The sequence below is a fragment of the Megalops cyprinoides genome, chromosome 10 (assembly GCF_013368585.1).
Source record: "Megalops cyprinoides isolate fMegCyp1 chromosome 10, fMegCyp1.pri, whole genome shotgun sequence".
NCBI lineage: Eukaryota > Metazoa > Chordata > Actinopteri > Elopiformes > Megalopidae > Megalops > Megalops cyprinoides.
The window spans coordinates 9,473,761-9,489,817 of NC_050592.1; the positions used below are offsets into that span (position 1 = coordinate 9,473,761).

Here is a 16,057-nt window from a genome sequence, read left to right on the forward strand (position 1 = left end):
TCATCACTTTTTGCATGACTCGTTTTTAAAATAACCGGATACGCCCATCTATGATATGACCACCTGACCTCTCAGGCCAGCCAATCGTTACGCCGCAGGGAAGTGTTCGCTGATTGGCTGATTTGAAAGTAAATGAAAAACACGAAACATGCCTCGGTTTAAATGTTTCTGTTTCGCGTGAAAGGAAGGGTTGCTGATACCAAGAAGAAATAGGTAGTAGTTCAGCTAGCAAATCAAGCAAACAGTACAAGGGAAAATATACGACTAGCCGCAAGTCTGTTCTTTCGCTAAGGTAGCTTACAGAGATAATCAAAAAGAGCTCAAAGTAGTGGAACAGTATAATCAAAGGTGAGTGCAATTTCAAAAATAGTAGCTAGCGTTAATAAACACTGGCTAGTTAGCCAGCTAAACCGCTGAAGGTAACAATACTAGTGAAGTAACATAAGATGGGTAGCCTAGCTAGTTAAACTAATTTAAGCTTAGCTTGTTGGTTAGGTGTCCTGGTGTCAACATGTGTCTGCATGGTCGCATGGTCTGTCTTCTGCAAAGTTTAAAGTTGTTTTGAAGTTGTTGTGATAATTATTGCTTGCAAAGTAAGTTATGTACTTAACGCTAAATGCGTTTAACCGACTAGCAGCTAACTAACTGATTGTTTGTTTGTAAAGTAACTAAACCTCTAACTTTAAAGGCTGAGAGAGGGGATTATTTAATTAACGTTAGTGTCTTTAGTTAACGCTGTACAATTTATCTTTCACATCGGTGTAGGTAAGTGGCTATCTACTGTATGGTTGATACTCTGTGTTCCTTTGTTTTAAAGGCCAGAAGTGAAGACATGGGAATCAGTGAAAGCAAGTTTGCAGTGGCAACACCACGACCGGAGCGTAGCGGGCAAATCCGGAATGAGCGCATCTGCCGACTGGTTGACCCTCGGTCCCCCTCGGCAGGCATTGACCGTACACCAATACAGGTTACCATAATATTTCTTTGTATGCTAGACAACCGGAGCCCCGTCGGACAGGGGTCCATGTAGCACACCAAAGAATCAGCAATCAGTCTTAGTGTTGTCAGGGCAGGGATGCCTAAGCTATGATGGTAAAAGATTGTTGTGTGCTACAGGTGGGAGAGTTTGCTACGCGGGGCGCTGTTCGGGTGGAGAGCGAAGGTCCTGTATCCGCAATCGACCCTCGTTCTCCTACACCTGGCGTTTCCCGCACCCCAATGAAGGACGTGATGAGAGGTACAGAGATGTGAAGTGGTAGTTTTTATTGATAGTACTGATGACATTTTGTGCTGGTGTTAGTCTGTTTTTCTCTCTTTTTCTCATCTTGTTTATATTGTAGCTAATTCGGTTGGCAGAACTGATGTGCTGTAGATCAGTCTATGTAAGTCAGTAAGTATGAACATGCATTAACCCTGCACTGACCTTTTTTCTCGCAGCCACTGTAAGCTCCTTTGCCCGCCGCCTTGGTCTGGCCTTCCTTAACGAAGAAGGGGATTCAAATGACCCCTTGCCTCCTCTTACCTTCTCCAAACTTCAAAACCTCAACCTCGATGAAGATGGAGAGATGGACTCGGCTGAGCCTCTTCTTCCCCCCAACCCCCCGCTCTTTGCTGCTGTTAGTCCAGATGTCTGCACTCCAGGTGCATCGGTCTGTGACAGCCCATCCCTGTCCACGCAGGACAGTGGCTTCAGTGCTGAGGAGGAGGAAGAGCAGGGTCAGGTAGATGTGGAAGCCAAGCAGTTTTTGGATGTGGGGGACATGACCGCAGATGGTGAATCCACTTTAAACAAAGAGCTGAGTCTGAGTCTTCTCACTTGCCACGATGGGGTAGCGTCATCCCAGATGCTCTCCGATGATGGTTCTCGGCCCCCCTCTCCTCTCCCCGACATCGACCCCCTCAAAGATGTTGACTCTGAGGCTTGTCTGTCACCCACCCCTGACCCAGATCAGCCTTTGACCTTGGATGCTGCAACCACACCATCGCTGGTCAGTAGTGATATTACTGAACCCCCAAGTAACAAAAGTGAGACACCTGTCCAACCTGAAACAAGCATAGAGGAGTCACCCAAGCCAACCACCGACTATCCCTCTCCCACTCATATCCAGTCCCAGTCTGGGTCAGAACCAATCAGAGTAAAGCATTTCACCTTTAACACTCAGAGCCCCAGCCAGGTAGTATTCAAGCCCCAGTGGCTGGGGGTAGGGTTTGGGGTGACCGGGGTGAGAGCGAGGGGGGTACAGGGGAAGGCTAAGGGGGGTTCCTCCCCTCTCTCAGTCCGGGGTGGAGGGAAGAATGCTGGGAATGAAAACAGAGGACAGGTGGCCAGACAGAAGCAAAGAGGTAAGTGTGCAGGTTTTAAATTGTTTGCTTGTATGTTTTCCAGCATTTCGTTCTCCGCTTAATGCTCTGTTTGGCTTTGTTTTGCATTGCAAGTGTCTGCTGGTGCGTTTTTTTTTTTTTTTTTACCCAATTTATTAATTTACTGTCTCTCGGGTGGTTGTTGTTAATCAATTACCATGTACTCTGTAATTACCTTTTAATTTTCCTGGTCTTTCTTTCTTTGACAGAGAGGTGTGGTAAGGCACTGGTGAATGAAGTCCGCTCCCCTCTGCAGATCCTCAAGGAGACCAATTCCCCCAGGGACCACGCATCCCAGGTACATCCATCATGCACTCTGTTAAACGTGACTTGTCATTTAATTACAAGTACTCTACCATGATGGGTATGGGTAAAAGCAGCTTAAAATGGCCCTGCCCACCCACTTTTCTTCCAGTTTCCAATATAAATGCATATCAGTAAGTTCCTCTTCACCACACATGCCATATTCCCTATTATGGAATTTGCAAGTAGCATAATTTTATAAACCTAATTAAACCATTAGGAGTCAGTGAAAGTGTTAGTTTCTAGAATATTGTGTGTAATACAATGGAGGATTTGCTAATATGTGTTTGAAAGGGAAATTTGATTAAAAGGAGATTCAGCAGCTCTCTAGAGATATTATCTATGATTCTGAATGCAAGCAATAGAAGGGTGATTTATCTTGTCTTGTGTGGTACGCTGATGGTTTTCCTATGGGTGAGGTGGCCTTGATGCTGCCTTTGGGATGTATTACTGTTCCTGTGCTCAGAGGTGTGAAAATGTGCCTCATTTCAACAGTGTTTTCAAATCAAGCTTTATTTTTGTCAGATGTGTTTTTTTTCCCAAAATGTTGAGAGAATGCATTTGAATGATCCTTTTTGAAACCATTTTAAGCCTCTCGAGTGTTTTCTTGTTTGGTTGTTATTCTCAATTTCTGAAGGCATGTCACTGTCGCAGGCTGGTAAGCTTAATATGTTGAGTCATAGACAGGGGCAAATTTAGGTTCATTTGAAATGGTTTATATATTTTGTCTCGTCTTAAATTGAATATGAACCCCAAACTGATACACCTTCTTCACTGCCTCGGCACTTACAGCCCCACAGCTCTTTAACACCCACATACATGCAGTTTGACAGAGAGTTTAACTTGACAGCAGTCAGTGGTCTATAGTTGTCTCACCTCCACTTTTTTTTAATATTCTCTTTCCTCCTTTGCTCAGCTGAAGCTGAAGATTGCTACTCCTGAAAGGCAAAGGCTGGAGCAGACAGACAGACGAGCCTTATCACTCTGTCTTGACAAGGAGAACCAGAGATAGGCAGCCAGCTGGACACATGGACCAATGGATTTTGCAGACAAATTTCCCCTACTTGGCCTGTACAGATTATCTACATATCTACATTTCATGTGGAAAACACACTAATGGACTTGTATTCCTTGTTGTTTTTAATCTTTACATTCTGCTTTGTAAATGTCCTTTTCAGTGTCTTTCTCTGCTCTATTTTATTCTGTGTAAATAAAATAAAGATTTGTTGGATTTGACATTTTCTTGCATTTTAACATACATGCACAACACAATGCATATTGGGAGAACTCAGTTTGTATTGTACTTCCTTTTACGATAAATCTAAGTAAGAAAAAGAGCAGTTGTTTTATCAGCATCTTCATTTTTCTGGCGTTTTTTGAAAGATATTTTCCCAAGCTCGGTTAACACAAAGATTGACAGGTTTAATGCAGAATTCTGTGTTTATTAGAAAGGTCTTTGTTTTAAACACAGGCTTAGCGTGTAAAAATCACTACAAAAGGCAGTAAAAGTTGGGGAGGGTACTTTTTCATACCTTAATAAATAAGACATTTTGATTTCCTTTCAGGCCTATAGTCCAAACCAGTGCAGTAGAATTGTGCTGATATGCATAAGGATGTGTTAAAAAGGGCAAAAGTCCCTGCTGATGGAGAACAACAATGCCTGAAAAATTCTGTGAGTTCTACACAAAAAACTTCTGCAGTGATCTGACAGTGTGATTCCATTATATAAGTGGGTTGTGTTAATGTACAAAACAGGCAGAGAATGAATTGCATGCAAGTACATTTCCCTCTGGGTTTGCTGTATTACTGATGTTTGATTCTATCAGGTCATCTCTTTTGTTTTGTGTTTTTAAGTGTTCAGTGAACCGTATCATTCTCCATCTGTCAGCTCAACGGTTTACTTGATGACAGCAAAGATGCTGCTGTCATTTTGGCTCAAGTCAGTTTGCTGCCCACATTGTCATAGAACTAAAATCGTGGCAAAGCTACTGTACACCAAACTGCACACTATCTATTGACTACACAAAAATTGCCAAAAAAAAAAAAAAAGAACTAGCAAATAAATGTGACCGCTAATATGGGAGAGGTTCTAAACAAACAAAAATGTTAAAGCCAAAAAAGGCAGATCTGTTATGCTCAATTTGTGGATAAATATTCACTGTAATAGTTGCATATTTTCTACTTTTGTAAAAATGTTTCCATGTAATTAACATTGCAGACCTAGGAAAATTGACCATTTTCTTGTCCAATTTTTGGCAGTTGTCATAGGACAATTTCTGCATCCAACTCATTGTGCGGTTTTAGATGCCATTATTTTCTTTTTCAGAAGCATGGCAGATAAAATCATTAAGGATGATTTCAGTCCCACTTTTCCTCTCCCAAGCTTGAATTGGATTGAGGGAGAGAGAGAGATGCAGGAAGAGAGGAGAGTATTTCTCCCTCGATCTCAACCCTTCTCAAAACCAAGAAGGGACTCAAAATGGCACGACAAAATACCCTCTTATTCCCAATTTTCCCAGGCCTCATGCTGCTTTCCCCTTTTTCTACTCATTTCTCTCCCCCCTGCTTGGTTAACCTTCTTCCTCTCTTCCTCTCCACCTCTTCCTCTCACAGAGTGGTTCAGTTCCAGACCTTCAGGAAGCTATCCCAGGATCCTGTGCAGCAAGCCATTCCGTCAGGTGTCACTCCAATGCAGCTCACTCTGTTGTCATGACCAGCCAACGCTCCTGAGGGAGAATGTCGTTTACTTGCATGGACTGCTAATTTATTGCACACTGTGGTACGCTAATGCTGCCAGAGAGAGGAATACTGTACACGGGCACTGAGATAACACTGCCTCTACTTACCCGAAAGCCTTCATGACCTTCCGTGTTCATATATCTCTAACAGTTTGGGTCCCCTCCCTTGCCCACTGTCTCACCACACCCTTCTCCTTCTCAGCCACTGTCTAACCACACTTTCCTCTGTTTCATCTGCTCTAACCCTCCTCCCTTCTCACTCTCACCCACTGTAACATCCCACCCTCCTCTATCTCACTCAATCAAACCCCCCCACCCTTCCCCCTCTCACTCACTGTAACACCCAACCCTTCATCCTCTCACCCCCTACAATCCCTCACCTTTCTCCGCATCACCAACTCTAACCCTCCACACTCCTCCCTCCCACCCCCTCCGACACCCCACCCTCCCCCTTCACTCACCCACTCTCTCTGCCTTGAGTGAGTCCCAGATGTTGCAGTTGAAGTCGTCGTATCCGGCCAGGAGGAGCCGGCCGGAGAGGGAGGGAGCCAGCGAGGTGACACCACACATGATGCTGGGGTCCTGGTAGGTGATCATCTCCTGGTCAGCTCGCAGGTCGTACATCTTACAGGTGGCGTCGTCAGAGCCCGTGATCACCGCATTCCCGTTAGGGAAGAACTGAAGGAAGACAGGAGAGGTCACACGGGAGCGAGGGGCAGTTGCCATGGTTACCGGGTTTGGGTAGGTCTGGGGGTTGGGGTGTTCTGGGATGGAAACGGTATGACCAAATTTATATCCATCTCTTTACATGAAACCAGTGAAATCTTTTCTTGCAAAAAACAGGTTGGTGACCTGGAATGTTTGCGTAAAAAAAGCCTAATTTGATGCTTACAAAATATGCCCTTTTAAGGACATTAAATGTGCAGTATCAGTCAAAATCTTTAAAACCTATGCATAAGCTCTACCCCTCTCTCGCTGTGATACTGTAGACAGGCATGTATGTGTTTTTGTACAGTGTGGTCGCAGATGTTTGGTCCGAGCAGGTCTGACGCTGTTGCTCAATCAACTTGAATGGATACACTTCTGTTCTTTTGTCCTGGGGGCCACTCTGGATAAGAGTGTCTGCTAAATGAATGTAATGTAATGTAATGTAAATGTACCGCCCCTACTTGGTGCGATGGTGCTGTCTCCTATGTGTGTGCATTAGAGATGAATCCTCCAAAATCCAATGCAGTGTGTGTGTGTGTCTTTCCTTCAGTGCAGTCTCACCCCGATGGCATTGATGTCACTCTCATGACCCCCGAAGGTCTGTCTGCAGGTGGCTTCCCTGATGTCCCAGAGCTTGGCAGTGTAGTCACACGCCCCAGAGATGAACATTTTGAAGTCGGGTGACACGGCAAGGGACATGCAGTCACCCATGTGGCCTGTGAAAATCGTCTTCTCCGTGCCCGTCTCAATGTCCCACAGCACACTGCCAGAGAAGGGGGGTTGAAGAGCATGGTCAGGACAGGATGGCAGCAGTGTAGAATAGTGGTAAGGTGCAGGACTTGTAACTGAAAGGCTGCTGGTTTGACACTGCTGTTGTACTCTACGTACTTTAACGCAGAATTGCATGAGTTAATATCCAGCTGTATAAATGGGTAACGTAAAAAAATTGTAACCTGTGTAAGTCGCTCTGGATAAGAGCATCTGCTAAATGCCAATAATGTTGTACTGGACGGTGACGATAAAACGCTCTTATGTAATGCTATGTTATGTAATGTCAGAATTACGCCAACAATAATCAGTAAGAGAAAGATGCACGAGCCATACAGCTGTAATTGCCATGTAGCTAGTGGCAGTGCTGCTGAGACACTGGCGGTGACAGTACACATGCAGTTCAACAGGTGTGCCTGCAGCGAGAGTGGGGGCGCCCCTCCTCTCCACGGTCATTGCAGAATGACAATAAATAAGTGCTTACCAGGTGCAGTCGCCGGAGCTGGTGATGATCTCGCTGTCATTCAGGAAGCGACAGCAGGAGAGGTAGCCTGGACAAAGAGAACGACAGGGGAACGTGGCCAAAGGCAATTCCGAGGAGGTATCGTCTTGGGTGCGCCACACCCATGTGTTATTTTATTTTTATTTCACTAACCAGACACCACCACAACAGGATCCTTCCAGCTTCACAATTTTCAGGCTATTGAATCAAATTTAGTCCCTCTTAACACACTTTAACAGTGGACAAATGGATACTTGAAAGAGAAAAGGGAATCGTGGTAAGGCCTGTTGGTGATCCTTCTGTTCCCATGCTGGTATAAATATTCACAAATATCTGACCGATTATTGTCTGTCCTAAAAAACATCTAGCCTGTATTGCAGTACAGACGGTCCCCAACTTACAATGGTTCAACTTACGATTATTCGACTTTACGATGGTGTGAAAGTGATACGCCATCAGTAGAAACTGTACTTTGAATTTTGAATTTTGATCTTTTCCTGGGCTAGCGATATGCGGTACGATACTTGCTTGCAATGCTGGGCTACAGTATACTGTTTTGCCAGCATTTTTTGGATATTGTGTTTTGTGTTTCTGTTTTTCACTTGCAGTAGAGTATTCAATAAATTACATGACATATTCAAAACTTTATTTTTATATACTTTATTTTGCCCTGTAACTGTAGGTTAATGTAAGTGTTCTGAGCACGTTTAAGGTAGGCTAAGCTAAGCTATGATGTTCGGTAGGTTAGATGTATTAAATGCATTTTCGACTTATGATATTTTCAACTTACAATGGGTTTATCAGGACGTAACCCCATCGTAAGTCGAGGAGCACCTGTACATAGGCTTCAATGTATTGGGGGGGTAAGGGTAAGGGTTGTTACATCCTCCACCTGTTGTGTGAAAACCCACGCACCTGTATGTGCGGCCAGCTCCCGCATGACCTTGACGTTGCCATCCTTCCCCTTCAGGTTGTAGATGGAGCACATGTTGTCCAGGCCTCCACAGGCCACCATGTTCCCTGAGGGTGCGTACGCACACGTCATCACCCACGACGACTTCAGCGGGATAGCGTGCACCTGGGGAGGGGGGGTGCGACGAAGGGCGGGGTAGGCACAAAACCACAAAGTGAAATTTTAATTTTAACAAATTGTGCTCAAAGAAAGCTTTATAGGAGTCAGGTTCCTAATACAAGTTAAAATCAGCCTTACTGCCATGTTGTTTATAAATGAAATCATTAAAAATTAATCGCCAAATTTCTTGTATTCCAAAGATTAGGGGGCAAAACACAAATTCTGATGAAAAAGACTCCACCTGCCACTCTCTTTACCTTGTTGGTGGTGTAGCTGTCCCACACAATGAGTTTGCCATCCTGTGATGCACTGACACACAGCCTGGGGGAGAGAGTAGAGGAGGATCAGTGTATTCAGATGGACAGACCAAGGACAGATCTGCACTCCATACCCACAGTTGTGCAGTGTTACTGTAGAGAGATGTGTGTATAGCAAAGGTTAGTGTTAACAGCTGGACATGGTTCAATTCGTAGAACTGGTATTCTAAACCTTATCAGATGTGTTTCACTAGTCAATTGGAGGTACTGTATTGTAGCTTGAAACGAATGCAGACTGAAGTGGCAAGTAACCTGGTTCCCAGACATTGTTGTCCTTCGGCTTTGGTAGATACCCATTAATGACTTAAACACTCCCCGAGCTGTTTAATTCATCCCATTAAATGAGGAAGGATATGATTGAACTAATGCAATTAAGTAATACTGGGTCTGAGTAAACCCATACAAGAGGACAGACCAGCTCTCATGGAAAAAGCTTGTCTACCTCGTAGGTATAACTCCAAGATAAACGTGTCTTGGGTTCACTTCAATCCCCGCCCCCTAACACCTGATAGCTGTAGTATATGATATTTATTTTACATGTAGTATTGTGACGTATTTTGGATTCTGTGTTCTAGGGACTGTTGTATTGCAGTATACTTGCCTTTTGTTAGGTTGCACAAGTTAAATTGTGGTAGGGCTCAAACAGTGTTATGCTCACGCTCACTCATCTAGGAGTGTTGTTAGCCTGCTTTTACACTGTTGCTCATTTAAATTGAATGGATACGCTTATGTTCTCTTGTGCTGGAAGTTGCTCTGGATACATGCATTTTGCAGATGCTCTCAATGTAGTGTAATGTCTCAGCACATGTGTATGCTGACACTGTGGGGAGCTGCTTACTTGGAGTCAGTGGACCAGTGCATGGCATAGATCTTGGCCAGGTGACCCCGCAATGTCTTCCTGGTCTTCATCTGCACACGTGAAACCAGTGGTACCGAAGCCACCTGCTCCCCCAGGGATGTGTCATGAACTGCTTTACGTGCCGCCTGATGCATAAAATAAGACGTATCACTATTAGTATTAGTAGTATTACAGGGTTGTATGTAAACGATGCTGCCAGCCTCCATGGTAATAATAGTCACGCAGGCGTTCTGATTTTGTAATAATCGTGACCTATAATTTTCATAATGAAAACAGCCAAAGCAGTCTTCTTTTTTTTTGCACACAAATGAACAATAGACACTTTATTACTCTACTGCCATTGTTTCATTTCCTACAAAGAACAGTGATAAGGACAGACATCACCAATACCAAGTACAAGTTAGTGTCTGTCACAATAATATGATTATGGCATAGCAGAATAGTATATTCTGGGCATGTTAATTCACTCACTGACTATGCATTATTTATCCTTGATAAAACAGTATTACAAGCAAAGGCTTTGTAAGCAACTGAACTCAAGTATCAATGGGGGTAATAATGAACACATTAAGGATTGTGGGTAATTTAGTTACACATGATATGATTTCAGCTATGACAGTGCTATTAATTCTGATGAAGCCTTGATGAAGACTCATCAGCAGCAATGGCTGGAGGCACTAACAGTGATCTGCTCTTTGAGGCTGTCTGCCTCCTTGCGAAGCTGCTCCATTTCACCCATGGCAACGGTTGGTAGGCGCTGTCACCGACAAAACCGGACAGGAAGTGAGATCAGGCAAGCAATGCTGAAGGAACCCTAGGCAAGAGACAGAAAAAGGCTCACATCATTGTCATTCGCAATACTGTATTTAATTGGCTCTGCTGGTACCATTTTGGTTGTTGAACCACGTAAATACAGTACATTTATTATATTTTATGGCTGATGAATTGGCCATTAACCTGTCTCTCTTACGTTCTTGTTTAAACAGGCATTTGCAATTCAAACATTCCTCAACTGCTTTGCAAATTTTTTTTCACAAGCACAAATACATACAAACACACATACTGTATGTGCACACTCATGCTCACACAAACAGTCATATGATCATAGAACATTGCAGAACCTGTTTTAGACATACAGAACATATGAACATACCATATAAACAGGTAAATTCACATGGTTACAATAATGCATACCTATACAGCTGTGACTGCAGTCACATGCCCTGTATACACACAGACGTACACACACAAAGTCACCGTAGAGTCAGCTTGCCACTCTGTTAACCCTATTCTTTCTACCACTCTTTTCTCCCTCCCTTCACCTCTCTCATAATTTTATGCACGTTGACCTCCATCACATACAAAAGCATCTCTCTGAACCTCATTGTCATCCATTTCTGCTGCTGCAATCACAATACCTTTTATTTTTTTTTACCAGCAATGCTATTTTGGTCCCATGTACTTAATGACAATGATGATGACAATAATAATAACACTAAAAGCTGACAGTGACAGATCAGAGCATAAAAGCACTTCAGTACTTCTTGTGCTCACAGGTTTGTGTCTGTTCAGCCACCCTTACATTCCAAAATAATTAATAACTATATTTAATTTAATATAAAACATTAACATTTCTCTTGAACATGAATCAGTTATATCTGACTGTTTAACAAATTTTAAAGCAATTTTAAAGCATTTTAAGACATCGCTTCTATAATTTGCTGAATTATAAAAAAAACTATGAAGCAGAACAATTTATTTAGAGCGTCCACAGCAAATAAAATGTATGTGATGTATGTATAAATGTAAAAAAATCAAATGTATTGCACTGTTTGAGCAAAGAACAATTTATATAATGTTGTACACCTCCATTTCATATGTCTGCATATTGAAACAGTTTACTTTTAAAATGAGTTTCTTTAATCTTACCGTCAAATCTGAGGGATGATAAGACCAGTTTTCTTTCTATTTGTCTGTTCCCGTCTCCCTTGTTTTCTCTCTGTTTGTTTTAGACTCTCTGTCAAATCTCGTGACCAACTGAATTTGACTAAAATTTGTTTGTGGAGAACAGAGAGAACGAGCGAGAGAGAGTGAGAAGGAATGACTTTGCGAGAGAAAAAGATTTGATCAATTATCAGTCTGTATCTGTCGGGATGTCCACCTCTGCTGTGCTTACCATGTACAAGTAAACACAAGTAAATAAGAAAATATTTTTGGCCAAAATAAAATTATTCACAGCTATTATTGTCAGGCCCGGGATTATTGTTATTATTCATGTTATTAATTGAATACACAATCTGGTTGTCAGATATTGCAGTGCATTAACACTGGCAGAGGAAGAATGGTGAGGGGAGGGGGAGCAGGAGGGAGGGAGAGAGAGATTTAAATCCTGGCTGAGATTTTAAGGGAAGCCTTTTGAATCAAATCTGCTGTCATCCGATTACTGACTGCTCTTTACATCTGGATAAAAGAGGGAGAGAGGGAGGAGGGAGAGATGGGGGGGGGGGGGGTGATAGCAAGAGATAATAGGAATTTTAGCTTTTTGCCTTTCTAATTTTTCAGTCAATATCTTCCTATGTCCTGTTGGGAGTCTGTGTGACGCGGCCTCACAGTGCTGGCCAACATGATTGATCATGACTGGTGTGAAAACCAATGTAAAATCCAGGACACAAGCTTAAAACCTGGAACATGTGTGGCTTTGAAACTTTCACATTTCAGTTTAAAGGCCTTCAACAATTAAAAAACAGGGACAGCGACCATTCTGTCCACTGTAAGATTCTACTGTAACTCCAATCATTCAGCTGTAGTTAACTGGATAGCAGATCAACCAGCTGTAAGGAGTTTAGAGAGGGCCAGTTTTAGTACTGGAGTGGATTGAAGATAGTGCTGAGAGTGAGAAAACTGAGAAACATTAGAGGGATACAGTGGATTTATACCTATGAGAGTTTTATATATGAGAGTGCAGAGGTTAGATAAATGTTGCCTGTGAAAAGATGGCCAGCTAAAAACTGAAAAGAGGTCACAGTGATAGTTACAGTAAGGAAGTCCAGAGGCAAAACGAAGATGTGAGTTGTTCTAATAAGTCATAATTATTAAAACCATTAATAAGTCTAACTATGATGCCATACACTTAGATGCAAGTGTGTAGGCCAGTGTTCTAATTAAATGAATTGCTTTGGCAATACCTGAGGAATCTTGTCAGGCAAAAAGAAAAGGCCTGTTTTAATTAAGATGAATTTAAATCTCATTTCCAATTGTATGGAAGTAAATACATCCAATTTCAATGAAATAGTTTGTGCAGAAAATACTGTAATTACTGTCGTCATTTGCCCATATCCCTTCCATGGTTCACATGAACATCAAATAATGGAGTACCCTCTGTGGTGCTGTGGTGTTGTTTTTGTAAAATTTCAATACCTTCACAAAGCCCTTTAATCCAGCAGGTTTTGTTCTAACTGTTAATCTGGTAACGACATGCCTGGTCCTCTCTCAAACTCATACTACGCTAATGGTGAGCACTGTAGTCTACTGTGACCCAAGAGTAAAGCTACTGCTACTTCTGTTATTGGAGCTAATGTTGTACTGTAGTCCACCGCATTGATGACGTGATCCCAGTCCAATATAATTAATATTAAGGTGATGAAATATATAAACACTATACGAAATATACTGGAATCAGACACATTCGGCAATTAGTCATAGTTTTATTTGGCACACATTAGTCTCCAATTATACTGCAATAAGATGCATAATTCTGGAATCTGAGCCAATGGGAACTGTAGTACTCATCCCTCAACTAATGAAACCAAACTCACTTCCAGACTTTAATTTCTTAATGGTGCTGGAACTGATATTTACACTTCCAGCTGACCCTGGATCAGACTTGAGCTACTTTGTTGAAATTGCCAATAGTTTCCACAGTCGAAACATACAATGCAAACAACTTTGTTTTTCCAACTATAAAGACCTGCTGTTGCTCCATAGCATTATATTGTCTCCCTGTACATCAAGATGGGCCTCATGCTCATTTCTCCCCAGTTCTCCATTGTAAATAACTCTATATCAGTCTCTGTAGATCAGAGCTGCTGGTCTTTATTATGAAAACCAATAACCGCTACACTGTGGGAGGTACTATATCATGCATATTAAATGTAACAAAAATACTTTACTGAAGCTCAGCAGAGTTTGCTTTTCTAGTTGATGTAAAGCCTTTCGACTGAACCACAACACACAAACACAGAAACAGCAAGAGGAAGTAATGATGATCTGGAAATGGTATCATTTACTCACCCTTTCTGCCACAACACAGAATTCTTCTCTTTTTTTTTTAAATTTTTGTCACTTTTTGTCAGTCTTCCGTTCCCCCCTTCTTAGTGTTTTCTTCCTGTTTCATAGGGCTTTCTGTCCCCTCATTCACTCTTCCTTGCACACACAGCACGCCAGCTGAAATTCCCCTCTCTCTCTCTCTCTCTCTCTCCCCCTAGCCCCTGTGAGGAACAGATGAGGATTCGAGGGGATGAAGGGAGATCAGAGATGAAGGGATAAATCCGGGGATGGACAGAGAGGAAAAGAGGGAGGGGAGAGAAAGAGAGAGAGAGAGAGAGCGTCAGGGAGAGGGACGGATACACCAAATGGAGATAGGAATCATGGTAGCAGGTCAAAAGACACAAGCAGGTGAGCACAACAGTAGATAGTAGGAATGGAAGGATAGGAGGGGGAATATGACAGCATCCTGAGGTATGAAGGGGTACCCTAAGTAACCAACCACATCAATGGCAGTATGGACAGAGGAAATGGCTCTTGGTGGCTTAGTGGCTGAGGTGCAGGATAGGGGCCATGGACAAACACAAGAAGAACATGTTGAAAAGTTAGCTTGTGGCAGGACTTGAACGGTGTTATGCTCACACTTGAATAGATACACTTATATTCTATTGTGCTGGAGGTTGCTCTTGATAAGAGCATCTGCTAATTGCATGTAATGTAATGTAATGTAAAATACAGAAATATTTTATTTTGTACAGCCAATGCAAGACAGAAATGTGCATAACCAACAAATATGAGTAGTACATTTACATTATTGTCATTTAGCAGATGCTCTTACCCAGAGCAACTTACATAGGTTAGTTTTTTTACATGTTATCCATTTGTACAGCTGGATATTTACTGAGGCAATTCTGGGATTAGTACCTTGCCCAAGAGTACAGCAGCAGTGTCCCAGCAGGGAATTGAACCAGAAACCTCTCAGTTATGAGCTCTGCTCGTTACCACTATGCTATACTGACACCTCAATGAATATGAAGTACAGGAACGAGTACAACAATGTGTCTTCTTGTTTTACTGCTGTCGCACGAGTTTGTCTTTCCATTAATATGATTAAGCAAAAATGATTATTTTTATTCATTCAGTCATTATCTCTTGTAGTTCTGTCATTGTTATCATAATTATGATCACCCTCAGTGCAGTCATGGGTCGTGGTGATTATGACCCGGTGGCTATGACATAATGGAACACATTTTCACTAATGTAATCATATACACTGCGCTGACTAGTTCAATGAGAGGGAATAGTGTGGAAGACCTCATATGGTGGGTGTGAAGGTTGGGGGGGTGGGGGGCATTAGCTTGCAATTAAACCTTGTCCATGAGCACAGGTGATGGAATATCTGGACAGTCAGAGGATCCTTTATGGAGTCAGAGCAGGAGACCAAAAGATACCATTACAGAGAAATAGGAGAGGGAGGAAGAAAGAGAGAGGATTAATACAGGCAGTTTACACTGGCTGACCAGACCCAACAGTACATTACCACTGGCACGTGAGGGTGTTGGAGGGGGGGGGGGGGGGTGGGGGGGGTGAAAGAGTCAGACAGTCAGTGGCAGAGAACGAAAGCCATAGAGGGAAAAAAAAGGAAGCTGAGGAAAAAGAGGGAGAATAAGGTAAATGAAGAGTGAGAGACATGTCTATTTAAGGTACAGATATGAGCAGTGAGGGACAGGTGGCCCAGTATTTTGTAAACTTGGGGAAAAATCTAATATTAGAACAGCTGAAGTAAGAGAGAGAGGGGTAGAGAGAGAGAGAGAAAGAGACTGTTTCTCGGTGACTGGATGTAGTGGCGCGTGTCTGTAATCCAAACCTCTGGGAAGCCGAGTCAGATGGCAAAGCAGTATCAGTCAGGGTGCAGCGCGCAGAGCCATCCTGTCTGCGTCTCTCTGTCTCATCCCCACTCTGTCTGAATCTCGCACACCGCAAGAAGCAGGCCTGAGAACTTCATGATAACAATGCCGGGAAGCTTCTATTACAGATTATTCTATTACAGGCTATACAACGGAGTCCTGGCCTTGCCTAAAAAAAAAAAAAAACACCATGCACTACCACTAAATGGGAAGGGGTTAACCCTTTGACCACAGTGATGCAGTTCAGCTCAAATCATCA

The 16,057-nt window shown here is 42.6% G+C and overlaps 2 protein-coding genes across 3 annotated transcripts; one reads left to right on the plus strand and one right to left on the minus strand.

The window, feature by feature from the left end:
- The first annotated feature begins 170 nt into the window (after positions 1-170).
- Positions 171-3,676, plus strand: cdca3 (cell division cycle associated 3). Its single transcript, XM_036538209.1, has 6 exons — positions 171-348; positions 818-967; positions 1,117-1,237; positions 1,438-2,343; positions 2,571-2,659; positions 3,581-3,676. The coding sequence occupies exons 2-6, from the start codon at positions 833-835 to the stop codon at positions 3,674-3,676; spliced, it is 1,347 nt and encodes a 448-aa protein (XP_036394102.1). The 5' UTR covers positions 171-348; positions 818-832.
- A 1,286-nt stretch (positions 3,677-4,962) lies between these two features.
- On the minus strand, positions 4,963-10,426 carry gnb3a (guanine nucleotide binding protein (G protein), beta polypeptide 3a). Of its 2 annotated transcripts, none has more exons than XM_036538264.1 (8): positions 10,311-10,426; positions 9,614-9,753; positions 8,710-8,794; positions 8,296-8,458; positions 7,363-7,429; positions 6,672-6,873; positions 5,864-6,080; positions 4,963-5,390 (listed from the first exon to the last, which is right to left on the minus strand). In XM_036538264.1, the coding sequence occupies exons 1-8, from the start codon at positions 10,365-10,367 to the stop codon at positions 5,284-5,286; spliced, it is 1,038 nt and encodes a 345-aa protein (XP_036394157.1). In that variant the 5' UTR covers positions 10,368-10,426; the 3' UTR covers positions 4,963-5,283. The 2 variants fall into 2 exon arrangements, with proteins under 2 accessions (XP_036394157.1, XP_036394158.1); XM_036538265.1 differs by having other exon boundaries at positions 8,710-8,773; positions 9,608-9,753.
- Positions 10,427-16,057: the final 5,631 nt, after the last annotated feature.